The sequence below is a fragment of the Gorilla gorilla genome, chromosome 2 (assembly GCF_029281585.2).
Source record: "Gorilla gorilla gorilla isolate KB3781 chromosome 2, NHGRI_mGorGor1-v2.1_pri, whole genome shotgun sequence".
Taxonomy (NCBI): Eukaryota; Metazoa; Chordata; class Mammalia; order Primates; family Hominidae; genus Gorilla; species Gorilla gorilla.
Window position 1 is genome coordinate 186,313,465 of NC_086017.1, and position 17,185 is coordinate 186,330,649.

Genomic DNA, 17,185 nt, shown 5'->3' on the forward strand with positions numbered 1-17,185 from the left:
CCTATAATCTTAGCTACTTGGGAGGCTGAGGTGGGAGAATCACTTGAACCCAGGAGGCGGAGGTTGCAGTGAGCCGAGACTGTGACATTGCACTCTAGCCTGGATGACAGAGCAAGACTCCGTTTAAAAAAAAAAAAAAAAAGATTTTTTATTATTCGATTTCACCATAGACTTATTGGTTATTTAGAAGGCATTGTTTAATTTCCAAGAAGGTAAGATTTTCTACTCTTTTGTTATTTATTTCTAACTTAATTCTATTGAGTTCATGGCATATATACTGTGTGGTTTTGGCCTCTTGAAGTGTATTGAGACTTGCTTTATGGCCTAGCATATAGGCAATTTTTGTAAACATTTCACGTGCACTTATAAAGTTATTGGGTATACTTTTCTGTATATGTCAAATTGGTCGACTCATCTATTTTCTTGTTTTCCTTTTTCTGCTTATTCTATTATATACAGAGGAGTTTGGTAAAATTTCTAACTTTGATTGCTGATTTGCATTTTTTGGTACCTTCAAGTTTTGCTTTATAAGTTGTGAAACCTCTCTTATTTAACCAGATATCAGGATAATATATGTTTTTATTTAATAACTCAACCACTACAGCTACACAATGGCTTCCAGTAGTAGATATTCAGTTGTTATTTTTATTTCTTTATTTTTGGAGAGTAGATATTCAGTGGTTATTTATTTATTTATTTATTTATTTATTTATTTATTTATTTTTTTGGAGATGGAGTCTCGCTCTGTCACCCAGGCTGGAGTGCAGTGGCTCGATCTTGGCTTACTGCAACTTCCACCTCCCAGGTTCAAGCCATTCTCCTGCCTCAGCCTCCCAAGTAGCTGGAACTACCGGTGCTCACCACCACACCTGGCTAATTTTTGTGTGTGTGTATTTTAGTAGAGATGGGGTTTCACCATGTTGCTCAGGCTGGTCTCGAACTCCTGAGCTCAGGCAGTCCACATGCCTTTGCCTCCCAGAGTGTCAGTGGTTATTTTTGTGAAAAAAAAAATATAGCTGAATATGAGTGTGAGAATAGGTATCCCATGGCAAAGCCCAGAAAAATGTACTTGGCACAGTGTAGGTAAGAGTTGACCATTGCCAAAGAAGTTAAGATGGTTTTGCCAGATTCTCCCATACAGAATATTTTGTATTTCCTTAGATGTAGTAGATATTCAATAGGTACTTGTTGAAATGGTGAGAGTTATAATACATTTGTTTGTTTCTAAATCTGGGAGTATATTAGCCTTCTATTTGTGCTTTCATGAACTAGATTAGTATCACTTATACATAGTAGGTAGTATGAATCTAGGCACTCACATTCACACAATGACATCTTGTGACCGAAACTCAAAAAAGGTTCAACATCTCTAGTATTACTGGAAAACTTTAAATTCTCTGAAATGTTTCCTACTCAGCTATTTTTCAGACTTGATCCTGACAGCTTGCTCTGCCAACCTTAATTGGCATGTCCATAAGCAGAACAGGAAAACGTGTGTCATTCAGTGTATTCTTAGAAACCTCTCATTATTGTCTACAGGAAACATGAAATGGAGCAGTGGTTCTCAACATTTTGGCCTCAGGACTCCTTTACATTCTTACATACTATTGAGATCTTCAAACTGCTTATGGTTTTGAAAGTTATATATGTCCATATTTAATTTATATGGGATTAAAACAAATTATAAAAAGATATTAATTTATTAAAAAATAAAAATTCCGTTACATGTTAAGAATACAACATTTTATGAAAAAATATTTTTCAAAGAAAAATCATTTAGAGAGAAGAGTGGCATTGTTTTATATTTTTCAAATCGCTTTACTGTCTGGCTTAATAAAACACTGCTAGATTCTCATATGTGTTTCTGCATTCAACCTGTTGTGGTATTTTTCCTCCAGCTTTATTGAAGTATAATTTACAAAATTGCATGTATTTAGGGTATGCAACATAATGATTTCATATATGTAGACATTGTATAATTACCACAATCAACTTAATTAACACATTCATCACTACCCATAGTTACTCTGTGTGTGTGTGTGTGTGTGTGTGTGTGTGTGTGTGGTAAGGACACTGTTATCTTACCAAATTTCAAGTACATAATAAAATATTATTAACCATAGTCATGAATTTGTACATTAGATTCCTGGTATTTATTCATCTTATTACTGAACGTTTGTACCTTTTCATCAATACCTCTCCATTTCTTCCACCACCATATACCCCTGCCTCCTGGCAACCACCATGCTACATTCTGATTCTATTAGTTGGATTTTTTTTTTCATTTCACATAATTGAGATGATGCAGTACTTGTCTTTCTGTTTCTGGCTAATTCGATATTAGCATAGTATCCTCCAGGTTCATCCATATTGTTACAAATGGCAAGATTCCTTTATTTTGATGGCTGAATGAGAGTTCATTTTATAGATACCACATATTCTTTATCCGTTCATCCACTGATGGACACTTGGTTTGTTTTCATATCTTGACTATCATGAAAAACTATACAATGAAGATAGGCATGTGAATACTTCTTTGAGATAAAGATATAATTTTCTTTGGATATATACCCACAAGAAAATCTATAAAAATTTGAATCCAGTGTCTAGAACTATACATTAAAATATCATGAACTGTTTTGGATTAAAAAGAAAGATGTCAGATAGGAGCTTTGTAAGTCCAACCATAAAATGAAGCTAAGTTCAAGTATATTTTCTGATGCAGTTTTTATAATATTCTCAGTACTTGGGACAAATCATTTAGGAAAGAAAGAGAAGAAGGGAAGTTACATTTGTAAATGTCTGGAGGTACTAGAGACTATGCTAAGGACTTTACATATGTTCTAAAAACTCTAAATGCTCGAAGAAACTCTATAAAATGTTACTGTTCAACATATTACAATTTTGAAACTGAGGGTGGACAATTACAATGTTGAAACTGAGGGTTAAGTTTTGAAGAGAAGGTGAAGGTTAAAGAAAGACAGAGAGAGAGTTGGCGGCTCTACAGCAACACAGGTCTATTGCAAGCGCAACCTGCAGAGGTGGGGACCAGGTAAATGTCAGAGCCCACTGAGGCCTACAGACTGGGATAATTATAGGTCTGGGTGCGAGTAGTCTGGGCGGTTTGGCTTGCTGCCCGGAGGATATTGATTAGATGTTCTTATGATCAGGCAGTTTGGCCCTGTTTCCAGCGGACTGTGATAGGATGTTCCTGGGATGTTTGCCCAGCAGGATATGATAAGGAAGTCAGGTGGCTGGGCAGGATGTGTCTCACAGCCCGAACCCCTGTGGAATGTTTGACTGTGGCCAGGGCCTGCAAAATGGCTGAGGACTTACAAAATGGTGCAGCTTGGACTAAACAAGGGTTAGAATGTATTAATATGTATAAGATCATCTAGCTTTTATGCTTAAACCAGAGGTTAAGCCCTCCTTTGCTGAATCCAAAATCTAGAATTATTTTACTCTCCATCCTCCTCTTCCCAAAACTCCCGTCTCCACCCACCCACTCCCCACTGCCAAACTTTTGCTGAAAGTCTGCTCTTCTGGTATCATGGATAATTCATTAGGTTCAGTAGACTAGGTCCTGGCCTGATAGGAATAATGTGTATCAGAAATATACTATTGTCAATGCAGCTTATTTCTGGTTGGCAAGAAACCTCTTTTTTCTTTCTTCATGTATGCAATAGAGATGAAGCACGTAAATAATTTATTCAAATACCAAAATGTGTAGCATGCTTCAAAACACGTTTTATCTCTATTGTTTTAGAACTTATAATTTTCGTTTTTTTTTCATACTATCATTACTTCCAAAGGCCAGCCATCTCTACAGATTGATTTCAATGTATTTCATAAGTTTGGGTGGGTTAAAAGTTAGTTGTCTCATGATTTTTGTAACTTGCCATGTCAAGACAAGTTGATTTAATTAAGATGATTTCAGTGTTTGGTGCTGAAATGAGTCTGCCCAGGAAGGAAGGTAGTCTGGGTTAACAACTGAAAAATAACATGTAAGTTCTTACTAGTTTTAAATATTGTTCTGACATAATCATTATAATTTATTGTTCTGGCATAATCTTAACCTGTTTGCATTGTCGCAGAGAGATGACATCTAAAAATTATTTTAAAAATATATCTTCCCCATTATATAAAATTACCATTACATTTTAGTCAGTCTTGCAGAAGTACTCAAGATTCAGTTTGCTGTATTAGAAAATAAACTAAAATAAGTATGTAACATCTTAAAATTAGGTTTTCAATATAGTCTTAAAGGTATATTTACTTAGTAAAAAATATTTCCTGAACATTGATTGTGGTTACCATTTACTAAGTGCTAGACTTCTGTAGTTGACTTTTCAGGATGTGTTAAAAAGGGTAAGACTACTACTTGTCTTTTAAGAAGCTTATTTTTTTAAGATTACTGAAAGAGATTAATAATCTTTGTGTGTTAATGACAAGAAAAGGGAATCTTTGTTAGTGTTTAATATGCTTATTTTGAAGTGTGGTAAAGTAAATATGCTTATTTTGAAGTGTGATAAAGGCTAGTCATTTCTATTACAATCTTATCAAAATGGAAAAACTTTCTCCCAAGTATTTATTCAGTTATCTATTCACTTACTTGAAAAAAATACAAATAATGACTCTTTTTATCAAAAGTTTCTGTGTATTGACCACCCAAGTTTGAAGACTCGTATTGTCTTACTGATTGGATTAATTTGTCCATTCCGTGAGTCTGCTTTTAGATACCCTATTGTGTTCTTCTCTCTTGAAATCCAAATATGCACTCACTGTTAACCAGAGATGAAATTATCTCCTGCACAAATATGTGCAAGAGTGAAAGATGTAGAGTTATAATACTGTATTTTTTTTTTCTGGCACAGGTAATAGTAGATGTGTTGACAGTTTGTTATATTTCTGTGTACTCTGGTTTTTAAATCAAGCTTATCTTACTGTCATGTGGAACATAAATTGATATAAATACCAAATCAATTAAAGTATTTGTTGAGTATCAGCTTTTTGCCTGGGACTTAAGTAGAGGGCACTGAGCCCATCAGCATGCCTTCTATTACTTGTAGAGCAGACAGATATGTACCATATTTTCGTTGATCAGAAGAGGAGAGACTATTACGTTCTCTGGCAGATAATCCATTTCTGAACTGATTTTTAAATAGTATGTATAAAGAATCTGTTTTCTTCTTTTTTGTTCAGATGGTTCCCAAACTGTGAAATTCATTCTATTGTATTTTTTACATCGCTACGTTAATTTCCCTGAGCATCATTTTCTCATGAGCATAAAGATTTATTTCCACCTACCTCTTACTACCTAACTTTCATTTTACCCGGATACAGTGCTTTCTAACACTCATCATTTTTATTGCTTTTGGAAAGCATCTCAGATTGGGAAACTAGCTGCTTTTTCTAAATAGCAGCACGGTATAGTGGAAATCTGAGATTCAGTGTAGAATAGTAGAAAACTGACTTATTTAATCTAGGACGTTCAACATCTTGATTGCATTATCTAGCCTTCAATTTCCTTATGTGTAAAGTGGCAACCATAGTAGTTATATCAAGAGTTTTTTGTGATGATGAAGTATAATAGTAGACATTTAATATAAAATTTGTAGTTACTATGTTATTTTAGAAGGCAAGAAGTAGTTGAACAAGAAACCATTGTTTCATTGTCATGCCATTAGTGGCTCTGTTGCAAGGGAAGGCTTCGGGATGCTGCCTTTCCCTCTCAACCATTTAATTCCTTGCTGCTATGTTTATTACAGTTTATCATGTGTTTCAATCTTAATATTTTCAAAGCAAAATTATGAGATTAAAAGGTAATTTCATCCTATATAATCTTAAAATTTATCACACATATATAGTACATGATTAGCAGAATTTTACTACATTGGATACCAATTCAAATAACAACCTAATGAAATGTTTGACTTTTTAATACTATATTAGAAATATCACCCGGTATAGTATGAGTATCTGCATATGTTATTGTAAATATACATAAGAAAATGTTAATGGGCATTAATGAATGTGCTGATTTTTTCCTGTGTACTTCCAGTTCATCATTCTTGAGATGTTTTCTTTCCCCATTCATTTACAGTATACTCTTGGCATTCAACCTGGTGTTAGGAATACTACATGCCTGGCTTCCTCCAATTCTGACTTCACTGTTGCTCTGTGGCTCATACAGTAGCAGGTGTTGAACATTGATATAAACAGAATTTTGTCTACTAAAGCCAAAATTCTCCCATTTCTAATCTCCATTTGCCAATGGAACATTAATGCCAAAGTTACTTCCAAATTCAAGTCTCAGGCATGACAGTTCATTATGCTGCCTGCCAAAACTACTGGCCCATGGAAACCCTTATTTTAAAAATTAAAGCACAGTAAAACACTCTGTCAAATAAATACCTTGTGATTTTAGGTTATACCCTTCTATTTTTGCAAATTTCTCTGAAATTAGTAAACTTAGATTATATTGCAGTTAATTATTTAATAGAATTTCTCATTTAATGCAGCAAATTACCTAATTATAGCAGAGTGATTCACCATAAATCCTGAAACATTTATTGTGGGGAAAAAATGTATAATAAACTGTTGACATTCTCAATAAAATCTATTTAACATTCTAAATGATTTGAAATTGTTAATAAATAGAACCCTTTGACTAAACCATTTGTATCTGTAAGACTGTGTCAAAGAAGGCTGATTTAAAACAATTTTAAAATTACATAATTGTAGAACTATGAACTCATATGATCTTCTGAAATCATTTTCTTAAACAAGAGAAGCATGTACATTAAACTTGATAAATTTAAAATAAAATTTTAAAAGGCATCAGAATTTAAAAGTAATCTTAGGAAGACTACAATTTGAGTTATTTTTAAACTTATGATTAACTATTTGAAGTATTGCCACTGTTTATGAAGAAATCATATTTTCTAGAGACCAGTATTTCTACAATCATGTGTATCCAAAAACTTTGTTATCATCTTTTAGTATGCATTTTTTATTGATATACTTGTATTTTCTAGGTTTCTATAAAGATGTGCTCATATTCCCTTGAATCCAGTCAACAACCAGAGTGTAGGAGATTTGAATAATCTAATCTCTAATTGGTGAGATAATGTACCAAATGGTATCACCTCAATCAATTTTGAACAAGTATCTATTCTATTATGAAAGTCTGTGGAAGAAATAGCTTAGGTCATAATTCTTAACTACTTTTCCAGAGTTTTCCCCCTTGGATATTGTGGGAGTAGCAATCAATATCTACAAAGAAATCATGTCTAAGGTGTTATAGTGCATTTCCATTTTGAGTAATTTGTTAATAGATATTCTGAAAAACGCATATATGCTGAATACATTATAACATAACTACTTTGAAGGACTACTATCCTGAGGTGACAGAATCATAAGAGAAATTCCCAAGGAAAAAAAAGCTCAAGAAAAAGTAGTAGGGCAGATGATGAAACCAGAAACCTAGAAATTAGAAAATTTATGTAAGCTAGCACGGAGTGCAATGAAAGAGCTGTGATTCAAAGAATACATTTTTAAAAATTCTTAAATTAAAATCATTAAATCAGCAGTTCATAGTTCTCCCATAATGGGAATATCAAGTACAGACAATTTTTAGTTTAAGAAAAGTTTGTCTTTTAAAAATTCTAATAATATCCAGCCTCTTCTAGAGAGTAGATCAAGAAGGAACGCTTGCTATCTCATTTTGTGAGATTTGTATATTACAAATCAAAATCAGAATGATAGTTGAAAGGAACATTGCATGCCAAATTTACTTTTAAAAATGGATGTGAAAATAATAAAATATTTGCAAAATACATCACATGATAGCTAAAATTATAATTCATTATATTAGTCCAGCTTATTTTAGGAATGCAAGTTTAATATTTAAAAAATCTACTAACGTAATCCACCAATTTAAAGAAATAAAACATACAATTGTCTTAATAAATGTATCAGAATTTCTGACAAAATTTAATATCCATTCATAAAACATCTGTTAACAACATGAGAATGGAAGGAACATCTTTAACCTGACATATACATTATAACATGGATATCTACTATCGCACATTAATATTTCTTTAAATATTTTCTGGAGGTCATAACCTGTGTAGTAAAACAAAAAAAAAGTTAAATCTCTAAATAATTAGAAGAGATATAATAAAACCTTAATTATTTTGCATGTGATATAATTTTTTTACATAGAAAAAAGGAAGAAAATTATTATAATTAAAAAGAGAGTTTAGCAGGTTTTCTTTATAGGACAACTCAATAGTATTCCACTACACCAGCAATAGGAAATATTTTAATTTTAAAACATATTTTTATGTTAACATTGACCAGACGCTTGACCATTATCTTAATTTGTTCAGGCTGCTATAACAAAATGCCTTAGATTAGATAATTAGTAAACAGCAGACATTTATTTCTTATAATTCTGGAGGCTGGGAAGTTCAAGATCAAAGTGGCTGTGGTATCTGGTAAGGGCCTGCTCCCTCATTGATGGTGCTTTTTAGCTGTGTCTTCACATGATGGAAATATAATATAATATAATCACCTCCCAAAGACCCCAACACTTAATACTATCACCTTGGGGGTTAGGATTTCAACATATGAATAAACATTCAGACTATAGCAATAATATTAAGGATTTATTGATATATTATTATAAGGATGGCATTTCTTCCCAAATTGATCTTTAGTCTCAATGTAATTCCAGTCACAATGTTGGCATGGAAATTAGTGAGCTCATTCCAATATTCATATGGAAGATAAAAGGAAAATAGTTAAGATTTCCTGATGAACAAGTAGTGTGACTTGCCCATTCTGGATATTAAGACCTATAATAAAGTTGTAATAATGAAAACGGCACATTGTCATGGATATGGAAGAAAAAGACAAATGGAATTGATTTGGGAACTCAGACACACCCAAACACATATGGCAACTCATACACGACAGAGTTGTCATTGCACATTAATGGGGCATATTTGACAAGGGGTACTAGGACTCACGTTGAAAAAAGTGAAATTGGATTCCTGCCTCCTACCACACACCTGCACACACATACACACACATTCTCCAAATAAACACTGAAATGTGAAAAACAACTCCTTAAATTTTTTAGGAAAAAAAATGAGAATAACTTCATGACCACAGCATTGAGGATTTCTTAAGCACATCAGAAAATGTGAAAACAATTATATTAAAAGGTCTATGCATTAAAATTATAAACTTTTGCTTATCATAAGACAATACATTGCAAATGAAAAGAGAAGACAAAAACTAGGATAAAATATGTGCCACACATATGACCTAAAAAAGATTATTCAGAACATACAAAAACTTCTATAAATATAGGCAAAAACAAGAGCAGTTATTATACATGAAAGGCAACATGAATAGCTAAATAATACATGAAAAGATCCTCACTGGTAATCATGAAGATGCAAATTAAAACCACAATGGGATATAATTTTACCCTCATTGTAGAGCGGAAATTAGATACAGGAGCAGAGGGTGGTAAAGGAAGCCTTGGAAAACTATTTAGTATATCCTGCAATCCGGCAGTTGTACTTCTGAGCTAAACACATAATGAAATATTACTTTACACTCACTACATTGACAAAAGTATAATATAAAATAAAATTTAAAAGTAAAATAAAATAATGGACAATACCAACTATTGGTGAGGAATGGAGGAAGTAGAACTGTCATAAAAAGATGGCAAGAGTGTAATCAAAATTCTTTTAAAGGCATTTTGGCATTTTGGAATAAAGTTACACAGGTGCATACCTTATGGACCAATAATCCCTTGCCTAAAGAAACTTTTGCATATGTCTATCAGGAAACATGAATAAGAATATCCAGTGCAGCATTGTTTACAATAGTGAAAAGCTGAAAACAACTTCAAAATATTTGTCTTAGGAAAACTGATTAAAAACCTGGAGGAATCTCAGACACCCAATATTGAGTAAAAAAAGGCAAGTATGAAAACCATATATAAGATACCAGTTTTGTAAAAGTAAAAACACCTATAATTAAAGAAATTGTTAAAGAGATATACATATATGTATATAAACCTATTGAAAAAAGACAATGGGAAACAACAAAATCAGATTGATGATACCCTGGGGATCAAGGTAAGAGACTGAATAGAGAAAAACTATTCTTGGGGCTTTGATAATATTAGAGATCTTCTTCTTCATAACCTGGGTGGTTCCTTTCACTACTCTTTATACATTGTATAAGTTGTATATTATCTATGTGTTTAAATTATTTCATATTATTAAAAATGATGTTATAAAGTACATATCCCATAAATTAAAAGTGAAGTAAAGACTGTATACATTTTTTCACTCATTAATTTTAGCTTAGTACTGACAAATATTTAGAAATCCTCCACAGTTGGGACAAATTACTAATTCTTCAGTTGAGCCCTAAAAGAAGTATTTCATTTGCCTTCGAGGCCTTATAGTATAAACATTCAATGTTTTCAGTTGCTCCCACCATAAAGCAACTGAGACCAACCAAAGGAATGGCAGATTAAACATCTTGCACATTCCCTGGTGAATTTATGTTCATCAATTAACAGTGCAGAGGAGCAAACAAAATATAAAGCAGTCTTCACATTTTTCTTCTCTTTGTCTGTCAATGTTGATGATATATTGCTATGTTTGTATAAATAAAATATATATTTTGAAACCTCATTTTATATGGATTTTAACAGAATAAGGTATTGGTTCACCTTTGTAAATGACTTTCCTGTCAAATTGTGTTGTTTTTAACTCAGTTTACCTGCCCTATCCCAAAAATACAGAGAGAATGCAATAGCAATGGAGAAAGGGGGTAGGAAAAGGTAGAGAACAGATAAAGTAACAACAACAAAACAAGGTGGAAGGCAGAGCCCTCTTACTGGTAATGAAAAAGAATATAATTCTTTTCACCAGCTATTCCATAAAATTTAGGTGGCACTGTTGACTGATCCAAGTAGATATTTAAAAAAGAAGAAGGAGAAGGAGAAGGAGAAAGAAGGAGAAGGGGAAGAGGACGAGGAAGAGGAAGAGGAAGAAGAAGAAGAAGGAGGAGGAGGAGGAAGAGGAAGAGGAAGAAGAAGGAGAAGAAAGAAGAAGAAGAAGAACAAGAAAGAAGAAGAAGAAGAAGGAAGAAGAAGAAGAAAAAGAAGAAGAAGAAGAAGAAGAAAGAAGAAGAAGAATAAGAATAAGAAGAAGAAGAAGAAGAAAGAAGAAGAAGAAAAAGAAGAAGAATAAGAATAAGAAGAAGAATAAGAAGAAGAAGAAGAAGAAGAAGAAGAAGAAGAAGAAGAAGAAGAAGAAGAAGAAGAAGAAGAAAAAGAAGTGGGAAGAAAGCATGAATAGGAGTAGCTTCACAAAGATAGGAGATAACTGAGAAACTGTTTTTATTGCGTCTTCCTGTGTAGGCCAGCTTGTAAGCTGTGGCCTCAGACTTACCTTTTATCTTGTGTAACGCTTTTTTACCACTATTGTGTCTGCTTCTTATTTCTTTTCCAGGCATGTACTGTTGCAGGGGTGTTCAATCATTTAGCTTTTCTGAGACACACTGGATAAACACAAATTGTCCTGGGCCACACATAAAATACATTAACACTAACAATAGCCGATAAGCTCAAATAAAAATTTAGAAAAATCTTTTAAAAAGTCTCAAAATGTTTTCAGAAAGCTTACGAATTTGCATTGGCCCACATTCAGAGCTGTCGTGGGGCCATATGCAGCCCACGGGCCATAGGTTGAACAAGCTCAGTTTAGGAGTTGTTGAATAAACATCGTCCTGGAGGAAGTAAGTGAGAAAAATAATGTGATGGGCAAAAATAACAGTAATATCAAAATAAACACTTAGGTAATAGCTTGTATAGCAATAAGATTCTTTTAAGAAGATACATTTTTGCCCCAAAAGGAAATTTTTCTTTTTTGGTCCCTTTTTATTAATATTTCAGCCACAAAATTAAAAAAAAAACCTTATCAGGATTAAATTATTTTTATTAAGTTCTCATGTCTGATTCTGTTCTAGGTACTATACAAAATTTTTAACAGATTTGTCTGGCTTCTAGTATGTCATAAGCAAAAATCGTGTCATTGGATTATGGGATAGGTATAGAAATAAATATACAAAGTACAGAAAGTACAACACAACATTAATTTCACATTGGTTTGGCAATCTCTGTTTTTGTTTTGGTTTTATTGGAAAACATTGTGCTCATAGCATCATGTGATTTGGCATAAAATTTGTATCTAAAGAGCTCTCTCTGTATTATTTTAAATAGCAATAACTATATGTCAAGCATATCGTTTTAAATGAAATCACCTTAAGTATAACAAAGAAATGTCTCAACTGGAATGACACCTAGATTTTGGAATGGACTTTTAAGTGGATTATGTTGATGTTGATAGAAGGATCAGAACTAATAGAAGATTTAGTTGGCATTAATATCACTCTTCTCTGCAATGCCATAGTGCTGTATTAGTGGGTTTGTTTGTTTTGTTTTGTTTTGTTTTGTTTTGTTGGTTTGTTTTTCTTTGGAAAGAGTCTCACTCTGTTGACAAAGCTGGTATGCAATAGTTCCATCCTAGCTCACTGCAGCCTCCAACTCCCAGGCTCAAGTGATCATCCCACCTCAGCGACCCAAGTAGGTGGGACCACAGATGCATACCAGGACATCAGGCTAATTTATTTTTTAATGTTTTGTAGACAGAGGGTGTCGCTATGTTGCCCTGGCTAGTCCTGTGCTTAAGCGATACTCCCTCCTTAGCATCCTAAAGTGCTGGGATCACAGGCATGAGCTACCACAAGGGCCGTTAGTTCTTAATTTAAGAAATTAATTCATTCCACTTTGTTTTGTGTTTATGTTTCATGTGGTAGGGTCCTGTCTCATTCATCTTTCAATATTCCACAACATCTATTAATATTGTTCATATATTGAGCAGTCATATCTCAAAAGAATAAAGTATTCTCCTTTTTAAAAAAGTTTTCTTTTCAAATTTATTTCAGAAATTTGGTACAACTATATAAAAATGAAGATGACACAGAAATTTCAAAGAAGATTAAGACTCAGTGGACCTCTTTGGGCCTAGAAGATGTACAGTTTGTAAATTACTCTGTGCTGCTTAATCTGCCAGGCCCTTCTCCCAGCACTGTGACTCTGAGCAGCAGTGGTCAATGCTTTCATCCTAATGGCCAGCCTTGCAGTGAAGAAGCCAGAAAAGATAGCAGCCAAGACCTGCTCTATTCATATGCAGCCTATTCTGCCAAAGGAACTCTCAAGGTAATATGACCATTTGTCTCTGTCATTTACAGTGAGATGGGATTAGAAAAGAACAGCTTTCATCTAAATTGAACTAACTGGCAAGATGCAATGTACAAAAGTAACCATTAAATCTTTTCAGTGTGGAAGTGCCAGGAAAGAGAAGGAAGATTTGGCCCTCCTGACCCTTTTCTTGTCATATTTTGAAAGTGAAAACATGTTAGAAAAATTTAATTCAAAGGTGTTGAATGTGTGACTGAGTCATTCACATTTTGCTCTGTCCATATAGTGCAAGTCTATTTCATTCTATGGCTTTGGAGAGGCAAAATTCAATACATTGATATAGAGAAAGGGAAAGAAATGGAGAGGGTTGTGTTTTGAGATTGTGTACACACAAAAGAAATTAAGTGGAAAATTGATATGATTATTGACACATTTAAGATTTGAAACACAGCGCCCCTACTTTCATGATGGAAAACACATGTGATAAGAAGCCAGGTGTGTATTATTTCTTCACCTTTTCTGGGTCAGCAGATTTATGATGCAGTTTTTTTTTTTGGTATAGTGGTTAAGTGCAAGGCTTCTAGAGCCACATGGACTAGTTTTAAATCTCTGCTCCCCAGTTAACCACTGTTACTTAACCGTGGGGAGGAAACGGGCTGATTTCCTCATCTCTGTATTGGAGTCAATAATAGTTCCAACTCATAAGGTTGTTGTGAGAAAAAATTACAAATATATGTAAATCTAGGAGGACAGAGCATAGCCTATAGTAAGAACAATATACAAGTTAGATATAACAACGTGTAATTGGTCAACAGTTTCCTTTCTATGGACTAGTTTTCTAACTCTATGTGAAAGTGTAATTTTAAAAAATACACTTAGTTTTTTTTTTTTCATCAAACTGTAGATTGCCTCATTTAATACCAATGAAATAATGTTATCTTTCTGACTGTTGTTAATGGCACAAATGTTTCAGAATCTAACTTATTATTAACTTTGATTAATATATGGAATGTTTAAATCATTTAAAATTACTTTGCATAAATATTTGAAATAATAACAGTAAATGCTCGTTCCTAATAGATTTGGGGGGAGTGGGAGGGAGAGGCAGATTTTCTGGCAGTCCAGCATCGTTTCTATTCTGTATATATCATACTTTGACTTTTAGCCAAAGAGCTGCATATAACTATTACCACCTTGAAAAGTCTTACCATTAATTAAACTTTAATATAATATTAAATGTCTGCAATATTTCTACTGTAGGACTCATATAATTTGATTTGATTAATATTATGCTCTTTCTGGTAGGTAATAATGGTAACACACCTGTATATTAATAAAAATAGAGGAAGGCAACTGTCACTCTTTCCTTGATTCAGAAGCTTTGGCCTTAAGCCAAGACTCTAAAAGTTACCCCGATATTTTCCCTAAAACTCTTTACTCTGTCTAAGCCATACGCATTTTCAACCTCTTCTTTATCCCAATTGGCTCAGCTCATGTCTTCCCCTAAACAAAAGCATGTCTTAAACACAGAACATTCACAAAAACACCAGGAACTTGAGTGGATCCTTGGAATCTTCCCCATCTCTTTGCTTTTCAATTTCCGCTGGTGAACATTGATTATACCTTGAAGAAGGAGATATGCAAAACTCATGAAACTACAACTTGTATCCTTATTTCCTTAGTATGGCCCTCTGTAATAACCCACTGGCCCAGTGGATTGAAGGTAGAATAAGGTTAAATAAACTAATTTATTTAAATAAATTCCTTAGATACGGGTTCACCACAAAAACCCTCCCTCAATGCCCATGCACTTTCATATTGTACAGTTTCCACACTGACCAAGGAAAGAGATATCCTATCACTGTGCAGCTTCCCAGAGTCCCTTATGGGAGCATGTATTTGTTGGTCTTACGGTATAATGGGGAGATTCGCTGGATCTGGAAAATTAAATTTCTATGACTCCTTTATACTCTGGACTTACTGCATAATAAGGGAAACATGGGAGAGGAACCCTTCAGTAACAATTTGTTTGCCTTGGTTTAAAAGGAATACTGGCAGGGCACTGTGGCTCACGCCTGTAATCACAGCACTTTGGGGAGGCCGTAATCCCAGCACTTTGGAGGCCGAGGCGGTGGATCACCTGAGGTTAGGAGTTCGAGACTAGCCTGACCAACGCGGTGAAACCCTGTCTCTAGTAAAAAAATACAAAAAATTAGCCGGGCCCGGTGGCAGGCTCCTGTAATCCCAGCTACTCCTGAGGCTGAGGCAGGAGAATCACTGGAGCCCAGGAGGGGAGGTTGCAGTCAGCCGAGATTGCCCCATTGCACTGCAACCTGGGCAACAAGAACGAAACTCCTTCTCAAAAAAAAAAAAAAAAAGAGGAAAAAGCGGGGGTGGGTATATTAACAGATATTGTATACTTCTAATTTCTGATTCATGCTCACTACCAGCAAACTCTCATAATAATGGAGGTGGTGGTGGAGGGAAGAAAGTCAAGGAGAAGGTCATTTGGAAGAATCTGTTGGGCCCTAGAGTTCCAATATTGGGCAAATCCACTTTCCTGTGATATTTGTGCAGATATTGGACACAGAGTATTGTACGTAATTGTATGTTTGCTTTTTATATTTTGTAAAAGACTAGGCTGAATCACAAAAATGTTAATCATCCCTTTTATTCTAACAGATGATGCTGTAGGATGGATATATAAATATTCTTCGCCCTTTATTTTCTTTATTCTTTCACACTTCTGCAATTAGATAGCCTCACCTTCAAGTGTCCTGCGTTCAAGTAGTGTGTAAGAGTAATAAATGTTTGGCTATGTAGTGTCCATTGTTAGACTCCTTCACACAACTGAGTGTCATCTCATTTTTAATGTAAAATAATTTTTTAGTTTAAAATATATGTAATATTACTAATATGTAGAGAGGTTTAATATTTTAAGAAATAAGTTAAAAATGTGAATTTGCAAAATTCTATAGCTTCAACCTTCTTACTTTTAAAAACTGAGCCTATTCCCTTTCTTCTAGATATTTTTAGGCCACACCAAATTCCAAGCAGCCACTGATTGATTAGTTTATAGGGACCCTATAATTATGATTTGATTAAAATTAAAATATATTCAGGCCTGAAGTATTTTAATATCTTTTTCAAATTTAGCAGTCATTGTTTGTAGAGGCTAGGTTAGCCTCTATAAATTTTACTTGAGCACCATTTTTATTTCCTTGACAATTTCAAATCATCAGGCCTTAGAAACTAGAAATGTGAATTTGCAGGATACCGATGGTGTTCTCCACCCCCAGCCTCTCTCCCATTTAGAATTATAAGTTATAAGGGAGTTGTATCCTCAGCATTTTGGTTATATGTTCGATATGTTCGGTAGCTGTCTTTTTAGATCCCTTTAAATGAAACAGTTGTTTTTCTTATCCAAATATATGTGGTTCTTTCCTCTTCTTTATTTTTTTTCTTTTTCACTTACTTTTTCTTGTCAATAGAGGACACAAAAGAAGAAGCCAGTTTACTTAAAAACAATATATTTTAACTTTCAAACTAATGCACGTGTGTATGTATCTATAACAATGGCCTTTTGTGTTGTTTTTCTGGGCATGTTGTATGACAATTTCTATGACAGCATATGGGACAATTGGGATAAGATAGGGTTCAGTAACACTTTCTTGTATGTCTCCATCTTTCACAGTTAAGGCAATGCATGCCTATTTCTAAGGATTTGACTTTGTATTGAAAGAGCCAATTTAAAAATGAAAAACTTAAGAGAACCAACCAGTGGTTTTATCTGTTCACTATCAAAGAGTACTCATTTATTTTTTACAAAGTTAATTATTTTTTTCATTTTGCTAATGAAACTGGGTGGGGTGTTTTTTT

The 17,185-nt window shown here is 33.8% G+C and overlaps 1 protein-coding gene across 16 annotated transcripts in view; it reads left to right on the forward strand.

The window, feature by feature from the left end:
• NAALADL2 (N-acetylated alpha-linked acidic dipeptidase like 2) overlaps positions 1–17,185 on the forward strand; it is a 1,364,432-nt gene that overhangs the window by 776,738 nt on the left and 570,509 nt on the right. For all 16 annotated transcript variants that reach the window (XM_063704380.1, XM_063704381.1, XM_063704390.1 and 13 more), the window contains one exon: positions 13,051–13,324. In XM_063704380.1, coding sequence (XP_063560450.1) covers positions 13,051–13,324 — 274 coding nt within the window. The remainder of the gene's footprint in view (positions 1–13,050; positions 13,325–17,185) is intronic.